The sequence below is a fragment of the Paramormyrops kingsleyae genome, chromosome 16, assembly GCF_048594095.1.
Source record: "Paramormyrops kingsleyae isolate MSU_618 chromosome 16, PKINGS_0.4, whole genome shotgun sequence".
NCBI lineage: Eukaryota > Metazoa > Chordata > Actinopteri > Osteoglossiformes > Mormyridae > Paramormyrops > Paramormyrops kingsleyae.
Window position 1 is genome coordinate 15,491,917 of NC_132812.1, and position 19,375 is coordinate 15,511,291.

Consider the following 19,375-nt stretch of genomic DNA (forward strand, 5'->3'; position numbering starts at 1 on the left):
CTGGATGTATATTTGCATAGCATGATACAGTACTGTCTTTGACTTAATAGTTGTTTTTTTTTTTTAATCCACTGTGATTGTGATGAATAGGGCAAGAGAACAAAACCACAGAAATGGTTCTTGTGTGCTAGCCAGTGACTAGGCCAGGTGGTTTAGCCTGTATGGTTTAACTAGAGAAGGCATGTTACTATGAAAAACTGATTGTTTTGTTTCTCTTCTAAGCCTAGGCTCTCTAGAAAGCACATCCAGGCCACATGTACTTCTACAATTGAGGTGTCTTTGGGGATGCACATATATAAGAACTACACTACTCAAATAAATAAGCATACACAGGCAGCCCAGAACAACTAACAATAAAATGTGGTAAAGACTAATATCAGTGCCATACCATCCTCTCTCATGGTGGGTTTCTAAAAATTAAGCTTAATGAAAATCTGAATATTAAATGAGCAAAGTGATTTGATTTGTTCTTCTATCCCAAGTTGTGGTCTAAAAACAAAAGGTACTGTTTCTGGCCACTGTATCTTATTTACAGCTATTTTTGCAAGGATGCAACAATGCGTTGTAATGCGGTGGACTGTTGCAGTAAACTGGCTTTTGGGTTATTTAGTTGTTCCAAATTATATTCATTAGTTGAGCATGAGCAGTTTTATTGGTTTTAAGTGCAAAAATCTAATGTGTTAGATTGACTACTTTAAGTTGAACTGACTTGAAAAAATCTATCACAAATTATATATGTCAGAATGAATAGTTTAATACGTAGACTGAATAGGTGTAGTTGCTGCTGGTTATTTGTTATGCGACTGAGAATTTATACGACATAGTAAACCGTTGTCCCCCCCCCCCCCCCCCACCCCTGGCAGTAGGTGGGGAGGGAATCCCACCTGGATGCCGCTGTCTAGAACACACCTGCAAAGTCTGAGCCATGCTTCTCCTAGGCAACTGGAAAACCTAAGAACAATAGCTAGCAAAAGACCAGGCCAGTTACAAAATGTACAGCTGAGACCTCAGTAGCATCTGGTTCCTCCGTAAGGAAGTTTTCTAAGGTTAATTATGTGACTTTCTCAGGAAATAATAAAGGACTGCAATTTTCATTTTTCCCCCCCAATGTCTTTTATATACCCCTGTAATTTTCCTGTCATTTCAATTTCTTTAGAATAATGTCCCATTTTTGGTAACAGAATGAAGATAAATTTTAGTTGTTTAAAGTTGCAAGGGGTTTTATTTGTGAGAGAACAAATAAAACTTCAAGATGTGTTTCTCTTTGTTCTGTGAAATCTACACAAAGAGACCCGACCTCCAAAGAAATAGTTTCAGGTTCTTGTTTTTAAACACAATTGAACAATTTCATATTTATATTAATAAAGCATTAAGAACATAAGAACATAAGAAGTTTACAAACGAGAGGAGGCCATTCGGCCCATCAAGCTCGTTTGGGGAGAACTTAGCTAATAGCTCAGAGTTGTTAAAATCTTATCTAGCTCTGATTTAAAGGAACCCATGGTTTTAGCTTCCACTACAATAGCAGGAAGACTATTCCATACTCTGACTACACGCTGTGTAAAGAAGTGCTTCCTCAAATGTATGACTTCAAGATGAATAGAGGTTGCTATTCAAATGCCAAATCATATTAGCCTCCTTCACATCCACATGTTGGTACTACTCTCTACATGATGCTTAAAGGTTGTATCATTTACAGGCTGTGTGGTTTTTGTTTTCTTTTTTTAATCTGGTGAAACCACAAATTATGACCTCATAGGAGGCATTTTTCAAATAGCTAAATTCTATGGAAAAATGTATATCATGCTTAATGATCCTCTGTGGTATTTCGGGCTTCTGGAGCAGTTATCAGCAGATCTGTTAGCTGCATGACACACGTAAGTTTTGTGGTCTGCACTTGCTCTGCACCCCGTCTGTCATTATTATAATTGCATTCCAAGACTGAAAATGCCATCTATTCATTATGGACATGTCATTTTCTTTGACTGTTTACAGACCGAGGAATTTATCAGAATTTTTTATTGTAAGAGTGCAAGTCGAAAATCAGAAATGTTAAAATCGTGAAATTATGATTGTTAATTTTATTCATTACTGCGTTCCTGGTCTTAGAATTCTGCATTCCTAATCAACCATATTGTTTTCCTTTTTTTTCCCAAATATGCATCTTGATTTGCATGCGTATCCATACAGGGTAAAAATTCGCTCCCCTGCTTTGCTGTTATGACTTGTTATTGCAATCTACAACACAATCAAGATGCACCCTTAAAGGTCAACCCTACCATACCAATTAGAGCTGTACTGGTCAATGTTCCCCCTGAAGACAGCATGTACCAACACGACGGAAACTGATCCTGACAAGTGTTCTAGCTCCATAAAAAATACATCTTAAGGGATAATAATTCACTAGCTGATTAATATTTGTGAGCCGTTGGTTTCAAAGACGACGGTAAAGAGTTACAAGATTTTAGCTAATTCGTAACCTATAATCATCATAGCAAACATCCTTTCAAGGACTGATGAATGCTATCACGTCACATAATATATAAAATGTTTGTTGTTAATATGCTTATGCCATTATATGGTACAAATTTACTCATCCTGACACTGGTACTTTTGCACTATTGCTAAAACAATATTTTTTATGAATTAAATGTTTTATATTTAAATATTGAAACAAACCATCCCTCTTAATGCAATTTGTGTCTTTATTTAGTGATACACAGAACACAGAGGGTACAGAATATGATATCCATACAGAGACATTTTTAATGAAAGTGAATAAATTTAGATTGATCCAAAGATGAAAAGCTTGGAAAGGCAGCAATAGTTAAACTGGTAAATCACATTCCCAAATGTTATTCTTGAATGACATAAATATAATAGGAATTTTCCAACTGATGTGCTCATGGCCACACCCAGTAAGACATCACTCTCATCAAAGCTGACACCTACCCAGAATGCACAGCTGCCAAAGCCAGTATAATGCGCAGCATATCCCCCAAACACAACCAACACAAGGTGATTTGTAAAAAGCCGTGTAGCGTGATGCAGATAAGCGTGCGCTAGTCGTAGGTGTCAGTGGAGGGCTGGCCATAGATGCAGCACACAGCCATAGATCAGGCCCTGCCTGTACAATCCCAGGTGTGCCCTGTAATAAAACCTCCCCTGACAGGTGGGGCTCTGACTGTGCTGGTGCACATATTTCAGCTACTTTAATTTTAGGATTCCGGAGCACTTTCACATGGAGCCCACTCCCCAGACCATAAAGCACTAGCGGAGGTTATAATCACCGGGGGTGGCATGAATGGCTGTCTGCTATCAAAGCTGCAGAGCATGTACCCCTGTCACTCCACACTCTCACTTGCTTTATCTATCTATCTATCTATCTATCTATCTATCTATCTATCTATCATCATAAGCAATCTAAAGAATTGCATCCATCCATCCATCCTTCCTTACTTTTTCCATACCTGCTTGTCTTATGCAGGTGTAACAGATCTGTATATAATTCCACTTACCTGGAACACCTTACTGGAACATACATTGTAGAGAGAGGATTGGCTGATACAACTGGCATACAATTGGGTAATACGTGGCGGGGTTTCAACTGAATTCGTCTGATTTGGGACACGCCATGTCAGCCTGCACAAGAGACAGAAATATTCTGTATAAATTATGATGAATATTGCACTGTTGTTTTAGAATTAAAGACAGATTGGAGACCGATTCCTTGCATCATCCTTTGCACACACCACAAAGAAGTTACACAGGCTCTTAGGCGTCTATCCAAGAATCGACAAGGACAAGGTTGGGAAATACTCAGGATAGAGTCCAACCCATTTCAGCTAAAGACCTACTGAGTCCAACCCATCGCAGCTAAAGAATTCCAGAATTATACTTTAAAACAATAAAGAATCTTGAACTGTACATGTTACTATTGTCCAAAATCTGCATTTTTACTCAAAGTTGTTATAACCCATTGTATTGAAAACCAGTAGTGGACGGAACAGTCTGATACTATTCCTGTGATTTTGTGGCTTTCTCAGGAAAAACACATACCATCCATATGAGGTGTATAGTAATGTGTGAAATACTGGAGTGCCTTCCAGGGTGTACCCTGTCTCTTTCATTTACTAACTATTCCACACTTCACACGTAAGCAATCCAGACACTGAGAAGGCATTGCCTACAGGAATTCCTGACCAGTTCCCTAAGCCTTACAGAAGAATTTTTTTCTCAAATTACATTAATCCTGAAGGCAAGATTTTCACAGAAGGAAAACAGAGAAAATTTCAAAGGAAGCCGGTGGGTATCATGCAGTGAAATATTTGATGACAATTAAACATTAGTGGTTTTTGTAAATATGCATTAAAACTTGCGCCCATAGCCACTGGGATAGGCTCCAGAGCCCCCACAAGCAGGCATAGGATAAGGGCTTACAGAAAATGGATGGATGGATGCATTAGAACATTAAGAAGTACTTTTTTAGAAATGGCAGTTTCATTAACGCCTGAATGCTTACTGCGTTTCATGGGCTGTCAGCAGTGGCCCGTCAGCAGTGGCCCGTCAGCAGTGGCCCGTCAGCAGTGGCCCGTCAGCAGTGGCCCACACAAACCACAGGATGTGCTGGGTTTCACTCTCACTCAGGCCCTAATTGCTTTATTGTACTGAATGGTTTGAGAGTCACCTCACCTGGTCATATCCTGAAGGGCTTCCCTCCCAAAGCACCATAACTGGACACCCCTGCTTAAGTCATTGATTATGGGTTTCTAGTCAAGACAATCAAGAGCCGCGGTTTTAGATTTTTTTCTAGTAATTTTAGTTGGACATGCAAATATTGTTAAAAAACTAAAAAGCTGTTATTATAAACTTGGGTAACACACAAAACATTTCGCATCTGTGGAATCTAAATAGAACTATCCAACAAAAGATGTAATACCTGCTCTTTTAATCTTTTTCAGAATCTTTATAAAGAAACTGCCACAAACAAAATGACTTCTAACATGTTCAAATAGCAAAGAAGTCTTTTAAAGAAAACAATTCAGACCAAGGTGGTGCGAGACCGAGACAAGACCAAGACCAAGGCAGGGCTAGACCAAGTCAAGATCAGATACAGACTAATGTTTGAGTCTACATAACACAACACACTACAAAATGTGGAGCACAGGCACCATCTTGGGGCTGGGCATTATGACCTAAAACTTGTGTCACAGTATAAGTTCAACCATGGACATTTTTTCTTAAAATTTCAATATGAATGCCTCTGTACAAATGTAACATCTTTTTCAAATATGACACACCTTATTGGTTGCATTTGAGCTTTTAAGCAGGACATTTTATACTGAATCACAGTACTGTGTTAACCCTTTGAACCCTATCCATTTTTGAGTGTTTTTCTATCCCTTTGATTTTAGACTTATTACATTGTATGTACATATGCCACATATGCATCATGATTTTGTTTTCAGAACATTCGGGGCTACTTAGATATGTCATAATTTGATGTGTAAATACTGACATAGTCTTGATATCCCTCTTACGAGGAAAAACTACTTGTGCCAATTAAAATTCTCAATTTTTAGTCTCATCTAATATAAAAAATCACAAGCACTACAAATATAATCTTATAAATCTTGAGATTAGAGTCTCTATGATGTGGGAATGCAGGGGTTTCATTGGGGACCTTTATATGGCTTAGTACTCTGAACGGATACATGGTTAGTGCCAGGCGGAAATGAAAATCTTTGCATCCATTTGATAACATTCAGCCCTCTGTAGGTTGATAATTTTCATTTCCATCAAATGATGTGGCATCTTTTTGTTCCTAACACATTACCCAGTCCATATCAGTATAGATATCTAGCATGACTTTTGTTTCCCTTTGAGATCTGATGTGTTTTCAATGTGTTCCTTTAATTTTTTTGAGCAGTGTATAATAAGCAGTTCCTGTATTTCATTCATTCATTTTAGTCACTAAATAAAAACTGACTGACTGTCATTCTATACTGGGTAAGTGATTGTGGATTGATGGACGGAAAAACTAAGTGATACACTTTTGTGAGGAAATGCTGCCCCCTATGCAGTTTTTCTTAGTGCTACTTCAGCTGTCGTTTGGTAGTTACCCATTCATCCATCCTCACTGCTTATTCTGCGCAGGGCTGTGTAGGCTCTTGGAGCCCAGCTCAGGCAGCATGCAAAACTAAAGGTATCTGAGCATATCATTCTTTCATAGTTTACTATTCCTGGCCAATTCATTTTAAAAATCCAACAAAACAAAACTATAATTTTAGCAATTAAAATATATTATAATATCAGAATCAAAACTCACTTTACTGCTAGTATGCATGAACATACCAGAGCTGATTGTGGCAGAACAACATAAGACATGAAGGGGAACAATTCATAGAACATTACGTATCAAAGGCCTAACAGTATTTTATTTTTAAAAACAAATTTTAACATAAAAGCGCAAAAAAATCTGAATTACCTCTAACATTGATTTTTTTACATTATTTTAAAAGGTTCATAAAGATAACCTTTGTCTATTACAACAGTACTAAATATGACTAGATTCACTCAGGTGCGCAACTTCAAAACCAGGTGTTCTGACAAAACGTCCTACTTTATCAAAACATCCTACCGTAGTGCTAATCGATAGCCCTAACCCTAACTCTTACCCTAACCATAACCCCCCAAAAACCCCTAAAACTCTTATCTTAACCCTAACCATAACCCCTAAAACCTAACACTAATCCAAAGACGGTGGAACTGCACATGCGCAGAAAGGCTCGCTAGAACGTCTCGATAGGTAGGATGTTTTGTCAGAACACCCCCACGTGGTACTAGGAGTCCGCGCATGCCCGATGAAGAGAAGTGCGTGTTTACGTGTTGACGTATACACGCAGGCTTACGTCTCCCCTTCGGAAAAGTTATAAATTGCTGTGAAGCTCCGTCCCCTTCCACCTTCAGCCATTTTAACCATGTTGGGAGCTGTGGGACGCTGCAGCGCGGGGGTTTTGCAGGCTTTGAAGCCTGTTGCCAATCCGCTGAAAACCTTCAGTGGAGCCCCGGCAGCTCTTTATTCGCGTAAGTTGCGTGGTGGTATCTGCAGAGGTGTTCTTATGGCGTTTATCCCTTTTTAGAGCTGCTGGTTTGCTAGCTGGCTAAAATGGGAGAAATGTTGCCATGCCGGCCGGATGCGCTTTACTTGAGTTTTTTCTTAGTGATTATGAATTGGACACTTAAGTACACGTGTCCTGCGCATTTTTGTATGTTATATTGTAGCTTTAAAACGTTATTGAACCCGATTTGCTTTTAAAAATACCAATGACCTTAGTCTTTGGGTCATTATCGGTTTCTCAGGAGCTAGCAGGCCACTGTGTTAACTTAATGCTGTTTGTAATGTGTGTCTCGTCTCAAGGCCGGGTAGTTGTCATTCGACTCATTGCAGGTTTCGCAATATCACTTTGTGCATGTTACGGTTATTTATTACTGTGGAAAGATGTGCTCTTGTTTTGGGGTCGTGTCGAATGTAACCTCCGATTTGACATTGCACTGACTTGGAATCGTGCAGTGATATGGCATATTGCCGGTTGCAGTATTGTAGCAGTGGAAACTTGAACTCAATGACAGACTCCTTTATGACAATCGGAAGCCATCATTTATTTTTAAATGAATGTAAATGGAAAAAGAAACACCCCGACACAGCGAAGGGATGTCATTCCATTAAAATCATGGTATCCACTGCGGTGAATTAGTAGCTCTTTGTTGAATTGATGGGGTGTCTTCGTAATGTGGGTTTCGTGATCAATGTTATTATGCTGATTTGCAATAATTATCAATGTGTAATCGTTATTTCTCCATGTTTCATACTTTGCAGGCAGGAACTATGCTGCTGCGGCTGCGCCGACGGCTAAACCCGCTGCCGCCGCTGGCCGTATTGTGGCGGTCATCGGTGCCGTTGTCGATGTCCAGTTTGATGAGGGCCTTCCTCCTATTCTCAATGCGCTGGAAGTATCTGGTCGTGATTCCAGGCTGGTGCTGGAGGTTGCACAGCATCTAGGTAAATGTCTCTTATAGAGTTTATCCCAATTAAGGTTGCAAAATTCTGGAAATTTTCCTGTTAATTCCCATATATTCCCATGGAAAGTTTCCAATTTGTAGTATTTCCAAAATTCCCCAGCTTATCTTCCCATGGAATGGAAATATTCTGCAAAGTTTCTGGAAATTTTCCATCCCTTTGCAACCCTAATCCCAATCAGTATTATTATATTAAAAGAATTTATAACGCATTAAAGTTTGACTTGTATTTTAGGGGAGAACACAGTGCGCACTATTGCCATGGATGGTACTGAAGGTCTCGTACGTGGACAGAAGGTTCTTGACACCGGGGCACCCATCAGAATCCCAGTGGGACCAGAGACCTTAGGCAGGATCATGAACGTCATTGGGGAGCCAATCGATGAGAGGGGGCCCATCACCACCAAGCAGTGAGTGAAGTTGCTTTCTTTGAATTTATCCACAGAAAGAAATGTGGTATGCTTTTTTTCCCAGTCAGAATAGCTGGGTAAATTTGATTGGTTTATAAACCTATCTTTGTTTTATCCTATGAGGGAACAGGGATATATTTGGGACCAACTTTGCAGGAACAATAGAGGTGGTCGGAGGTTAGGGTGGTGTTGCTGTAAAAGCTTCGGGCCTTTCTTGCAGGACTGCTCCCATCCACGCAGAAGCCCCCGAGTTCACAGACATGAGTGTGGAGCAGGAGATTCTGGTCACTGGCATTAAGGTGGTCGACCTGCTTGCTCCTTATGCCAAGGGTGGCAAAATTGGTATGTGAGGAGAAGCTAGATGACATCATACCTTTAGTGACCTGATTTGCTATAATTATCCTATTCCAATTAATACTGTTGTATTACTGTGTAAATGTATTACTTGTGTACAGTGTATTACAATTTTGCATGATAATATACTTTGGCACTACTTATTTACTGCTGCTGTACCAATATTTTAGTATCCTATATAATTATGTACGTTTTGTTCTTTCTGTTTGTATTCATGCTTAAACCCTATCCTAATACAGAATCAAATGTCTGCCTTAGGTCTCTTTGGTGGTGCTGGTGTGGGCAAGACTGTCCTTATCATGGAGCTGATCAACAATGTGGCTAAGGCCCATGGTGGGTACTCTGTGTTTGCTGGGGTTGGAGAGCGCACCCGTGAAGGAAATGACCTGTATCATGAAATGATTGAATCTGGTGTCATCAACCTGAAGGACACCACCTCAAAGGTAAATCTTAGGTCCTCACAGTGTGGCCTTTTGAGCCATTTGCGTTTTATGTTGTTGTAGAGACCAAGGTTATCCTGTTCCAGGTAGCGTTGGTGTACGGGCAGATGAATGAGCCCCCCGGTGCCCGTGCGAGAGTGGCTTTGACTGGTCTCACTGTTGCCGAATACTTCCGCGATCAGGAGGGACAGGATGTGCTGCTCTTCATTGACAATATCTTCAGATTCACCCAGGCTGGATCAGAGGTCTGTGGATTAGCTTTCCTTAAGAATATTCAGAGATGGTTCACTTATGGACACGTCTCCTAAGAACTCTAGCAACCTTCAGTTTGTAAATACTTGGAGGTGCATGGGTATAATCAGGGACCCTTCCAAAGGGTACTGGCATGTCTTTCTACAGAAGTTCTAACATGTTAATCTGTCCCAATGTACATTAAGGTACAAAGGTTTCCCTTCTGGAATTAGTTTTAATAGACCAAATTAAGTTAAATTCTGCAGCAGCCCTCTCATTCCTTAACCTTTCTGCCATTTAGGTATCTGCTCTGTTGGGTCGTATTCCATCTGCTGTGGGTTATCAGCCCACTCTGGCCACTGATATGGGTACCATGCAGGAGAGGATCACGACCACCAAAAAGGGCTCCATCACCTCAGTTCAGGTGGGCAAGGCTGGCATCCTGGATGTAGCACTGCTTAATTCTGCCAGGCCATGCAAATTTAATCTAGATATTTTCGAAATTCTTTTCCAGGCCATCTATGTGCCTGCTGATGATTTGACTGATCCTGCTCCTGCCACCACCTTTGCCCACTTGGATGCCACAACTGTGCTGTCTCGTGCTATTGCTGAGCTGGGTATCTACCCTGCTGTTGACCCCCTTGACTCCACCTCCCGTATCATGGATCCAAACATAGTGGGAACTGAACACTATGATGTGGCCCGTGGTGTACAGAAGATCCTGCAGGTATGACCAATTTCTACATTTCCATTGACTTGGACCACTGGTGCTGTGTGGAATTTTAAATGATGGTTCCCAGTTTTGGTTTCTTGCAGGACTACAAATCCCTCCAGGATATCATTGCTATCTTGGGTATGGATGAGTTGTCTGAAGAAGATAAGCTGACTGTTGCTCGTGCTCGCAAGATCCAGCGTTTCCTCTCTCAGCCTTTCCAAGTGGCTGAGGTCTTCACTGGCCATCTAGGCAAACTTGTGCCCCTCAAGGACACCATCAAAGGATTCAAGAGCATTCTGGCAGGTATGAACCTGTTAACTGATCCCTCTGCAAAGAACAACCACTTGCATGAATTTTAGCCAATGTTGGTTACTATATGGTTACTCAGCTGCTGAAAACCAACGTGTTTGACTTTTACAGGCGAGTACGATCCCCTGCCTGAACAGGCGTTCTACATGGTTGGGCCTATCGAAGAAGTAGTCCAGAAAGCTGAGAAACTCGCAGAAGAACATTCGTAAATCACTCTCAAAGTATGGGTTATGATAAAGCTTACAGTGGAGGAGCACTTTTGTGAAATGTACAATTTAAGTATGATGTCCTGTCATCCCGAAAAGTTTGTTTTCATTTCCAGGAGAAAACGAAACCATTAAAATCTGTCTTGTTGTAATAGTGTTTCTTCGTGATCCATGACTTCTAATCTGTTGTGATAGTGCATTTCAGGCAAACATAGCTGGACATTCATTAAATTATTAGAAACTTATTGAAAAACAAATGTTGTATTCTTGTACTACCACCTCTGCAGAGAATATGAACACTTAACAAGTGAAGGCTTATGTGAGCAGATTACAACAATTTTTATTCAGGCATATGGCACTGACATGCAACTACTACATCGATTGGGGAATGTCAGTCTGGTATTAACCGATCATTTGACGTAGTTTGGCATTTAATTCTTTTTCCTTTGCGAGGAGCTCGCTGCTGTGTTTTTTATAGGCCTCAAAATCCTAAAAAAAGAACAATTGGACATTGTTGAGCATGTGGTGTTGGAACAGCAGTGGCCCTTTACAGCTGACCCAAGAAACTGGGTCTGAACTTGGGATGGAGTGAAACCACTACTTCTGTCAACACACCTCCTTCAACTCGCTGCAGGCTTGTTCGGATTGGTCAAGGGCCGCGTGGAGGTCTCTCACTTTCAAATCTGCATTCACAGCCTCCGCTTCCGTTTCAAACCTTCAAAGGAAACATTTGGGTCACAAGTCTCCTCATTGCTACATTTCAAATGTCCATGAACCGGCAGCTTACCTCTGCTCTGCTGCTGCTCTGGCCTGCTCCTCCTCTTGTCTCTGACTTTCCAGGAGCTTAAGTTCTTCTTCTTTTTTCTGAAAGATGTTTTAATATTGACCTTAAATTGGTTTTAAATCTACTTCATCTGCATAAAAGGAAATAACTCATTTGAAATGTAAAATGTAAATTCTTTTTCATGCCTGTATTATTCTCTTCAGGGCTGACAGGTCCTCTAGCTCATCCTTCTTCGGTAAGACCTCCAGCTTCTCTTGCAGTTCAGTCGCTATCATTGCATCCTTTTCCCTTGTTTGTCTGAGCTGCAGGTTCAGCTCTGTGAAGAATGTATAGAAACAATGGGGATATAATAAAATACTGTGGATATTCAGAAGTGTTGGGAACAGCAGTTCAGTTAATGTGGCTGCATGACGCTCTATTACCTAATATATTGTGTTTTGTCTTAACGGCTTAAAACTGTAGTACTTTGCATATCATGAACACTCACCTGTGTACATGTCCACTGCATCTTTGAGCTGCTTCTGGGTGCTATGCAATTCATTTTGTAAAGAGGCTTCTTTAGATTGATGGAGACTCATGAGTTCTTTGAGTTTAGTCTGAAATCCAGTTGTTTTTTCCCTGTATAAATGAGAAAGGCTTAGGTTATATTATCTTGTAGTTAACAACATTTTGACAGTTCATTGCTTTATTAAATTGTTTATGCTCACTGATACTCAGACTCTAGATGTTTGTGTTGCTCTGCTAGATCCTTCAGTTCCTGGGTTAATTTTAGGATGATATCCTCTTTTTCTTTGACTTTTTCTCTGTAAAGGTTCTCGTTTTCTTCACGAAGTCTCTCGTTCTCCTCGGTCAGCTGCCCATTCTGCTTTTTATACTCGTCCTTGAAGCTAATTAACTCCTCGTGATTTGTTGCCAGATCTTTGAATCGCTGTTCCAGCTGTGAAGACCTCTCCTTCTCATCTTCCAGCTCTTTTTGCACATCCTGACGCAGGTTCTCCAGCTCCTCGTTGATCCGCTCGAGAGCCTGGCACCGCAGAAGCATCTCGTCCGCCCTGTGTTTCAGGATGCAAATCAAACCGGACTGCTCGTCTATTCTCGACCGCAGGACCTCCGTATCACTCACGTCGTCCTCGGACAGACTCCGGAGCTTTTCCAGTGCTACGTGAACATCATCCATGTCCTAAGCGACGGCAAACAAAAAAGCAGCCATATCACAATACACAAAACAACTTTTAATGAGGAACCTCAGCCAGGAAGACTATTATCGCTGACAAAGCAATAGTTGCATTGGTTTAAAAGCACCATGCATAAATGCGTCGCTAACATTTCCAATCTTAGCAACTAGAAGAAAGTAAATGCGCTGCACATGTGAACCCTGGACTGCTCACTATGTCAAACCTCTCCAGTTGCATTATAATTATCGGAAAATCTTTTGCACGTCGACATTTTACTGCTGTTTACAACCACGTTATGTTAAAGGTTTGTGTTAAATGCATTTGCCCGGAAATTTAAAATCTAACCCGCATTAGCGACCTGCAAGCTAGCCTAACTGTAGCTACATCGGGACAATGCACTGAACCCAGACTGCAAACACCCGAAGCACAGGGCGTGGATAACCAGGGCTATAAACTGGCAAGGCACCCCAGTGTATCACCTGCTTGGTGTCCGTGATCATCTTTTCGAGGTCCTTTGGGTTTTTGTGCGGTGATGCCATGCCTGAATCGGCCGTCAGTCTCCAGCTATGAGCAGCTTCAGAAAAACCATTGTTCAGCTTCTCTACGCCTCATTCGCAGCACAGTTTACCGATGGTCGGAATACAAAGTTTTAGCTGTTGCCAATAGCAACAGCCGTACGGAAGCCTCATTGGGACAGGGTTAGTGGCCGCTCCAGTTGTTCAGCGTCATTCATCAAATTAATTAGTCCATACTTCTTCTGCTGGACTGAAACATCTCGATTTCGTTCCAGACCTTTGCAGTATTCTTACGTAATATAGCTGGTGCATTCTGAATATGTAGGACTGTTTACAAATAGGATTTGTGTTTTATATATGCTTTTTTGTGTATGCTTTTTAGCGGTCTGTTGTATTGCAGTGCTTAATGTGCGTACACATAGTACAACGTAATGCTAACTTAGCAGTGATAAACGCAGCAACATCCACTATTAAGGCTTTTATATATCAACAGCAAGGACACACATGCTAAGTCTATGCATAGTTAGGCTATAAATATTTATTTAAATTTGATCATTCTTTCATCTGTTTTACAGACTTTTTAATTGACCTTAACTTGATATAATCCTTCTGACATAACATAAATGATTTAAAACATGAATTTTATATCAATGTCTGTGGTCAATGAGTGTTCAACACAGCAGAATAAATACATTTTCATGTTCATATTCTCTCTATATATAATAAACATTTTGCCACCCTACCCCTAATTTCAGATAATAGAATAACGGGAAAAGAAGATAAACAAATAAGTAATATTCATCATAATCAGCATTACTATGCAGAAAGGGTCAGTAAGAGCACCATTGCTGATTCTCAGGGTAACTGAGACAGATATGCATAAATGCGGGATTATGGGTTTGTAACATCCACCTGATTTAGACAAGCCACCCGGTCCTCTTTGGGTACGGGAAACAAAGCACAAACGATAAAGTCAGCCATGAAAGAGGGGAGGTAGGATATGGGGAGCCAGATAAGTCTGGCATCCCAGCCTGCAGTGTAACGGCTGCGGGGGTGTCGCGCGGTCAGGGCGTGCTCCATGCAGTGCGTCACTTTGGAGATGTCCTTACTGCACAGGAGACTCATGGCAAAGCTTTGAGCTTTCATATCTGCGGACAAAGGGAGACACCTTCTTCCAGTAGTGTTCCATGCTGTAGGCATTTTGTTTACCAATATGAGTCTAAATGTCACATCCATAGTACTGGAATTTCCTGTGACTATTAATTTATATAATTTTTTTTTACAAAGTAATGAGCAAATATTTGGTGATACTATCTGGAGATGACTCTTATGATTCAGCTTCATTTTGAAATGTTATGATATGAATTTGAATAAAATATTCACATCTCTAGTGGAGTTTATCTGACAGCAGAATGACTCACAGTTCTGCAAATACTTCTCCCCATAGGTTTCCTTGACGTCTATGTGAAGCTGGTCCCACAATCTCCTCAGGTCAGCATCTATAAGGTTCACGTTTGTCACGGCTGTCTTGAAGAAGCCTGGTTCAATGATGCTGACTTTCACACCAAAGTGCCTCATGTCCCTTCTGAGTGCAGGAATGGACACATGAAACACAAACATTCTCAGAAGACATGCAGTAACCATTAAATGATATACCTTTCAGAGGTACTGCATTTAAGCTAAAACACAAACTCCACACTCATAAAAGCAGGATTTGAACCCCCGACACTGGAACTGCGAGGCAACAGGGCTATTCCTGGGTCATCATACCATGTCTGATAGCAAAAACAAGTCTTGTTTGTAACTCTTTCAGCAATGAACATTATTATGTAGTTCAGGGTTCCCCAGTTCCCGTCCAGGAGGGCCAGTCTGCAGAATTCCCTGCTTCAAACACACATACTAAACCTGGCAATTAGCTGGTGATCTGAATAAGGTATGTTTGAGGAGGGAAATCTGCAAACTGTGTTGCAGGCTGGCCCTCCAGGACTGGGATTGGGGAGCTCTGACGTAGTGTATTGCTGGAATAGTGGAATTGTGGGTATTTATTTTCCATACCTCAGACTATCTGAGAATGACTCCACAGCCCACTTGGACACACAGTAGCCACCCCCAGTCAGCACCAGCCTCCCCATCACACTGGAAACGTTGACGACTCTTCCCCGCGCCTTCTTCAGCAATGGGAGGAGCTTGAGAGTCAACTCAATTAGCCCAAACAGGTTGACATTTAGAATATTCCTAAAATCCTCCATCTGCATCCACTCTGAGGGCCCAACTGGAATGGACCGGCCAGCGTTGTTGACAAGGCCCCACAGACCTGCGTGTGACAAAGTGTTAGACACAGGAATTCTACTCAGAACGACACTATGTTCATCTTTGACATCATTATTTCTATTTATATTCAATGTTTTGGACCATGTAATTAAATCATATGGTTATTTATATAATATTAAATATATTATTAATAGAAGTTATAAAAATACTTACATTTTTAGTAATTATAAAGACAAAAAAGTTTTTCTAGATGTCAGTTTCTTGACTTTATTGTTCACCTACATCTAGAAATGTCCAACAGCATTTTATCCTTCAAAGGTTTAATCTTCTTATCTGTGTTAATCTGCAGCCACCCTTAACCTTGTTAACACCTGAGGGATTGTTCCAGTTGGTAAGCTGTTTAGAGATGCCTCGTGGTAATTTGAAACTAACGACTGGAACCACTGCCCCTTTGTCTGACTTACCACAGCTCCCAGTTTCATTGTGCACAAATTGCACTGTGCTGTCGATGCTCGAGCTGTCCGTCACGTTCAGCAGCACTGCCTTCAATCTCCACGAAGTCTCTGCCTTTAGATCCATGCATCCTTTCTCCGTTAAACAGGTAGCTATCACGTGGAAACCTTTTTGGTCCAGCTGATGGGCAAGCAAGTTCCCAAATCCGCTGTCGCATCCCGTCACCAGGACAAATTTCTCAGTGATACTATCGACTTTCAATGAGTCTCTTATGTACCATGCAAGAGTGACGACAGCAAAAGTAGCCAGGATACATAATAATACAGGGTTTGACTGGAATGCCTGCAAAAGTAAAAGAGAAATGGTGGTTATATATAAAATTTCCCTTTGACCATTCTAGGATCAGCCCAGGATTGTCTGTTACTGCCTTGAAATTTTGTTATCTGTCACCTGAACCCACATTCTGTAGAATGCTTTTGACTCACCTGAATAATACATTCTCGAATATATTCCACTTCATATAACTGTATAATAGAATAAAATAAGTAAGAATTAAGTAATACATGTAATTGTACATTTATGTCTTTAATAGTATATGACAAAAAGGTATAGAGATGCCCAAAATTATACGTAAATGCTATTAGTTACTTACTGTGGCACCTTACTGTTATGGATTCCTGGATGTTCACTTTCTAAGACTGGGAACTACAACTACTAAGGAATGACTTACTTCTGAAGAGATTATATCTTCATCCATTAATCTTTAATGGTCTGTGAAATGCATCGGGGGAAAAAATCCTTTGTGATATAGTGATATAATCCTTTCTGTAGGAGAGCAAAAATATATCCAATTTAATTCAAATTTGAAATGATCCTGAATTTTGTCTTCACACAGGAGATGACACGTCTCTGTTCTCCAGCCCATGCAATAATCCTACTTTGTCTGTCACATCACAAGGATTATGCTAATATCTGATGAGTGCCACTGTATTTCCATTACATTATGTGCTGCTGTACTTACGCTCTTATTATTGCACATATATCTTATATATTTACACATTTTCTGAAGAACAGCTTTCTGGATATTAATCAATAATTAATAAATGAGACCACACTCAAGACAGTCGTGAATTAATGAAGTCAAGCAGCTTTTAACGACACACTGTATGGTGTTAGGTGGGCGGAGCCACTGCCTCATTACTCATCCCAGCCAATCCTCCCCTGACGAGCCTCACCTGTGGCTCATCATGAGGAGAGAATTGGACTGCATGTAAGCGCCCCTCTCCCACTAGGCACTCAGCAGGGGGGGCAGCCCCCATCAAGTGGCACAGCTGGGGCAACTTCCGGGGACACAGGTGGTGCTGGAGGGCTGGGGGGCAGGACAGGGACGTCCTCCGGGGCAGTAGGTGGCACCGCAGGGTCGGGGGGAGCAGCAGGGACAGCCTCTGGGCAGTAGGTGGCGCCAAAGGGTCAGGCAGTGCAACAGAAGTGACCTGAGGGCCAGCAGGGTCAGGAAGCACTGGGGAACAGCTTCTGGGGCACCGGGTGGTGTCGGAAAGACCAGGCGGTGCAGCAGGTGGAGCTGATAGAGCAGGAAGGGAGGGAGGAGACTCCCAGCACACAATGTCCTTGGGCTCCATCTCCTCAAGCGATTCACAGCAATAGCAAAACTTTGACACCGTGTGACTGCAGAGCTGGGTGTGACATCTGGGCTCCATCCACCACTTATCTTCTGCCACCAGACCGCACAGCAACTCAATCCATGCCTTTAACTTAAGGCACGTGCCTCAAGTCCCTGCCTGCGTCTGGTCTAGTGGGTCGAAGAACCAGTACCGCGCCAGCTAGCTGCCTTCCACAGTCCTCATAGTGTGACCCCTCTTCCTAATGCTTCTTCACCCCATGCATCAGTACCTTGTTATTCTTAGGCTGGAGTGAGACTTAAAACAACCCGAAAATTGAAGCTCAAATGCAACCTTAACGCCAAAGAGTCGGCACCCAGTTCCGTACAGAACCCAGCTGACCAGTTGCTCACATTCTCCACCAAAGCGGCAGGGGCTCAGGGACCGGCCCGCTCCACCCTAGGTGCAGTGCCTAGCAGGAACTTGTGAACGCTCAGTCAAACATGAGAGCGGGCGCACAACTGGTGTTTGCGATGCAGAAACAAACCAAACCAGCTTCATAGTCCGTGTCAGACACCTGTGAATGATTTGTATGGTTTTTTTTTTAACTTAGCAACACTCCAAACATGAATATCCAATTCTTGCGTTTGCATATCCAGAGAGAGTTACATATAGGGTCCAATAACTGGCCATCTGAAGCACAAAGAGAAAGACGAGGCCCAGCTTTAATAGAGAATGTGGCACTAAGTGTGTGAAAGGGTAAAAGGCTGAGTGCATTTCAGCTCACATTACTGTGAAGGTCCAGTCTGTGACTCAGAAAGGGAAGGGAACAATTCCCACAGTGTTCTTTAAAGACAGCAAGGAACTCTGCTCCATTCTACATTGTGCTTTGCCCCCATTTATTCTGCCGCATGCCTGTCCTATCTGCCTGAGACTCCACAATGTATTCTCCGATAAATGCACTACACACACACACACACACACACATGCATATACTGTACTGTATATGTGTGTGTGTGTGTATATACACATAAATACACACACATATATAGTCACAGACTTCAGCATAGTCAGTGAGGATGGCATTTTATCCACTCCGCCGTTTTCTAGGCCAGCTGGATCACACAAACAGTGTTCAGTGAACATTTAAGATCTGTGACTGAGATGGAATCACTTTGCATTTCAAAGCCCTACTGAAGTAGTTTTATTTGTTCAGGGAATTACAAGGAAGTCTGTATCCTGTGATTAGACAGCATCTTGTTACTAGAATCTAATTCTGGAATGCTATATTAGACAAATCCTGTATTAGGGGATAGTGTCTGGCTCTTCTCTGCAACCATCAGCACAAGGTCATCAGTTCAAATCCCAGAGTCATTTCACCACCGGGTGCCTGAGCAAGGCCCTTATCCTCAGTGTCTCCAGGGACTGGCTGACCCTGACTTGTGATCGCCATCGATATTTTACTTTTGACAAGAGTTTCTTCATATATAATATATGACTCCATTTCAGTGATGTGCACACTTTTCGAGGTGTGTGGTCAGTTGCTAGTATTTGTTGGCCGGGGGTGTCCCCCATGATAATTTTTTGCCATCATTGGTTATAGAAAAAGGGCACTTAGAACATTGAGAGTGGGGGGAGGCACTTGGATTTATTCAGGGGAAAGAGCTGGGTGCTCAGGCAGGTGCTGGTATTGGACCCAGATGGATGTTCTTATTTAAAACATAAGTCTTTGGGAAGATATGGCAACAATAAACTGAGTAATTAGAGAAACAATGTTAAGCAATTTCACTTAAATTAAATGGTTAGGGTGGGGT

General features: G+C 41.6%; 3 protein-coding genes across 3 annotated transcripts; 1 reads left to right on the forward strand and 2 right to left on the reverse strand.

The window, feature by feature from the left end:
• Positions 1 to 6,928: 6,928 nt before the first annotated feature.
• Positions 6,929 to 10,896, forward strand: LOC111852300 (ATP synthase subunit beta, mitochondrial-like). The gene is made up of 10 exons (XM_023828063.2): positions 6,929 to 7,086; positions 7,880 to 8,062; positions 8,315 to 8,489; positions 8,710 to 8,831; positions 9,102 to 9,286; positions 9,370 to 9,528; positions 9,816 to 9,938; positions 10,029 to 10,241; positions 10,331 to 10,532; positions 10,650 to 10,896. Exons 1-10 carry the CDS (start codon positions 6,981 to 6,983, stop codon positions 10,745 to 10,747), a joined length of 1,566 nt encoding a protein of 521 aa, XP_023683831.1. The 5' UTR covers positions 6,929 to 6,980; the 3' UTR covers positions 10,748 to 10,896.
• A 163-nt stretch (positions 10,897 to 11,059) lies between these two features.
• Positions 11,060 to 13,386, reverse strand: zgc:172182 (coiled-coil domain-containing protein 89). The gene is made up of 7 exons (XM_023828064.2): positions 13,183 to 13,386; positions 12,236 to 12,708; positions 12,016 to 12,146; positions 11,714 to 11,844; positions 11,532 to 11,608; positions 11,360 to 11,459; positions 11,060 to 11,233 (listed from the first exon to the last, which is right to left on the reverse strand). The coding sequence occupies exons 1-7, from the start codon at positions 13,240 to 13,242 to the stop codon at positions 11,147 to 11,149; spliced, it is 1,059 nt and encodes a 352-aa protein (XP_023683832.1). The 5' UTR covers positions 13,243 to 13,386; the 3' UTR covers positions 11,060 to 11,146.
• A 723-nt stretch (positions 13,387 to 14,109) lies between these two features.
• LOC111852302 (retinol dehydrogenase 7-like) lies at positions 14,110 to 17,582 on the reverse strand. The gene is made up of 5 exons (XM_072700232.1): positions 17,178 to 17,582; positions 15,954 to 16,284; positions 15,274 to 15,532; positions 14,640 to 14,803; positions 14,110 to 14,366 (listed from the first exon to the last, which is right to left on the reverse strand). The coding sequence occupies exons 1-5, from the start codon at positions 17,580 to 17,582 to the stop codon at positions 14,110 to 14,112; spliced, it is 1,416 nt and encodes a 471-aa protein (XP_072556333.1).
• Between the last annotated feature and the right edge of the window lie 1,793 nt (positions 17,583 to 19,375).

Bases quoted from the DNA above. Each gene is read 5' to 3' on its own strand.
- LOC111852302 (XM_072700232.1), bottom strand. From the start codon at position 17,582: ATGGAGCCCAAGGACATTGTGTGCTGGGAGTCTCCTCCCTCCCTTCCT. The intron at 15,533-15,953 runs GTAAGTCAGACA...TGTCACACGCAG, and splicing joins CAATGAAACTGGGAGCTGTG to GTCTGTGGGGCCTTGTCAAC. The intron at 14,804-15,273 runs GTATGGAAAATA...TCCTGCACTCAG, and splicing joins TCATTCTCAGATAGTCTGAG to AAGGGACATGAGGCACTTTG.
- zgc:172182 (XM_023828064.2), bottom strand. From the start codon at position 13,242: ATGGCATCACCGCACAAAAACCCAAAGGACCTCGAAAAGATGATCACG. The intron at 12,147-12,235 runs GTGAGCATAAAC...TCATTTATACAG, and splicing joins CATCTAGAGTCTGAGTATCA to GGAAAAAACAACTGGATTTC. The intron at 11,609-11,713 runs GCATGAAAAAGA...AACATCTTTCAG, and splicing joins CCCTGAAGAGAATAATACAG to AAAAAAGAAGAAGAACTTAA.
- LOC111852300 (XM_023828063.2), top strand. From the start codon at position 6,981: ATGTTGGGAGCTGTGGGACGCTGCAGCGCGGGGGTTTTGCAGGCTTTG. The intron at 9,529-9,815 runs GTCTGTGGATTA...TCTGCCATTTAG, and splicing joins TCACCCAGGCTGGATCAGAG to GTATCTGCTCTGTTGGGTCG. The intron at 9,939-10,028 runs GTGGGCAAGGCT...ATTCTTTTCCAG, and splicing joins GCTCCATCACCTCAGTTCAG to GCCATCTATGTGCCTGCTGA.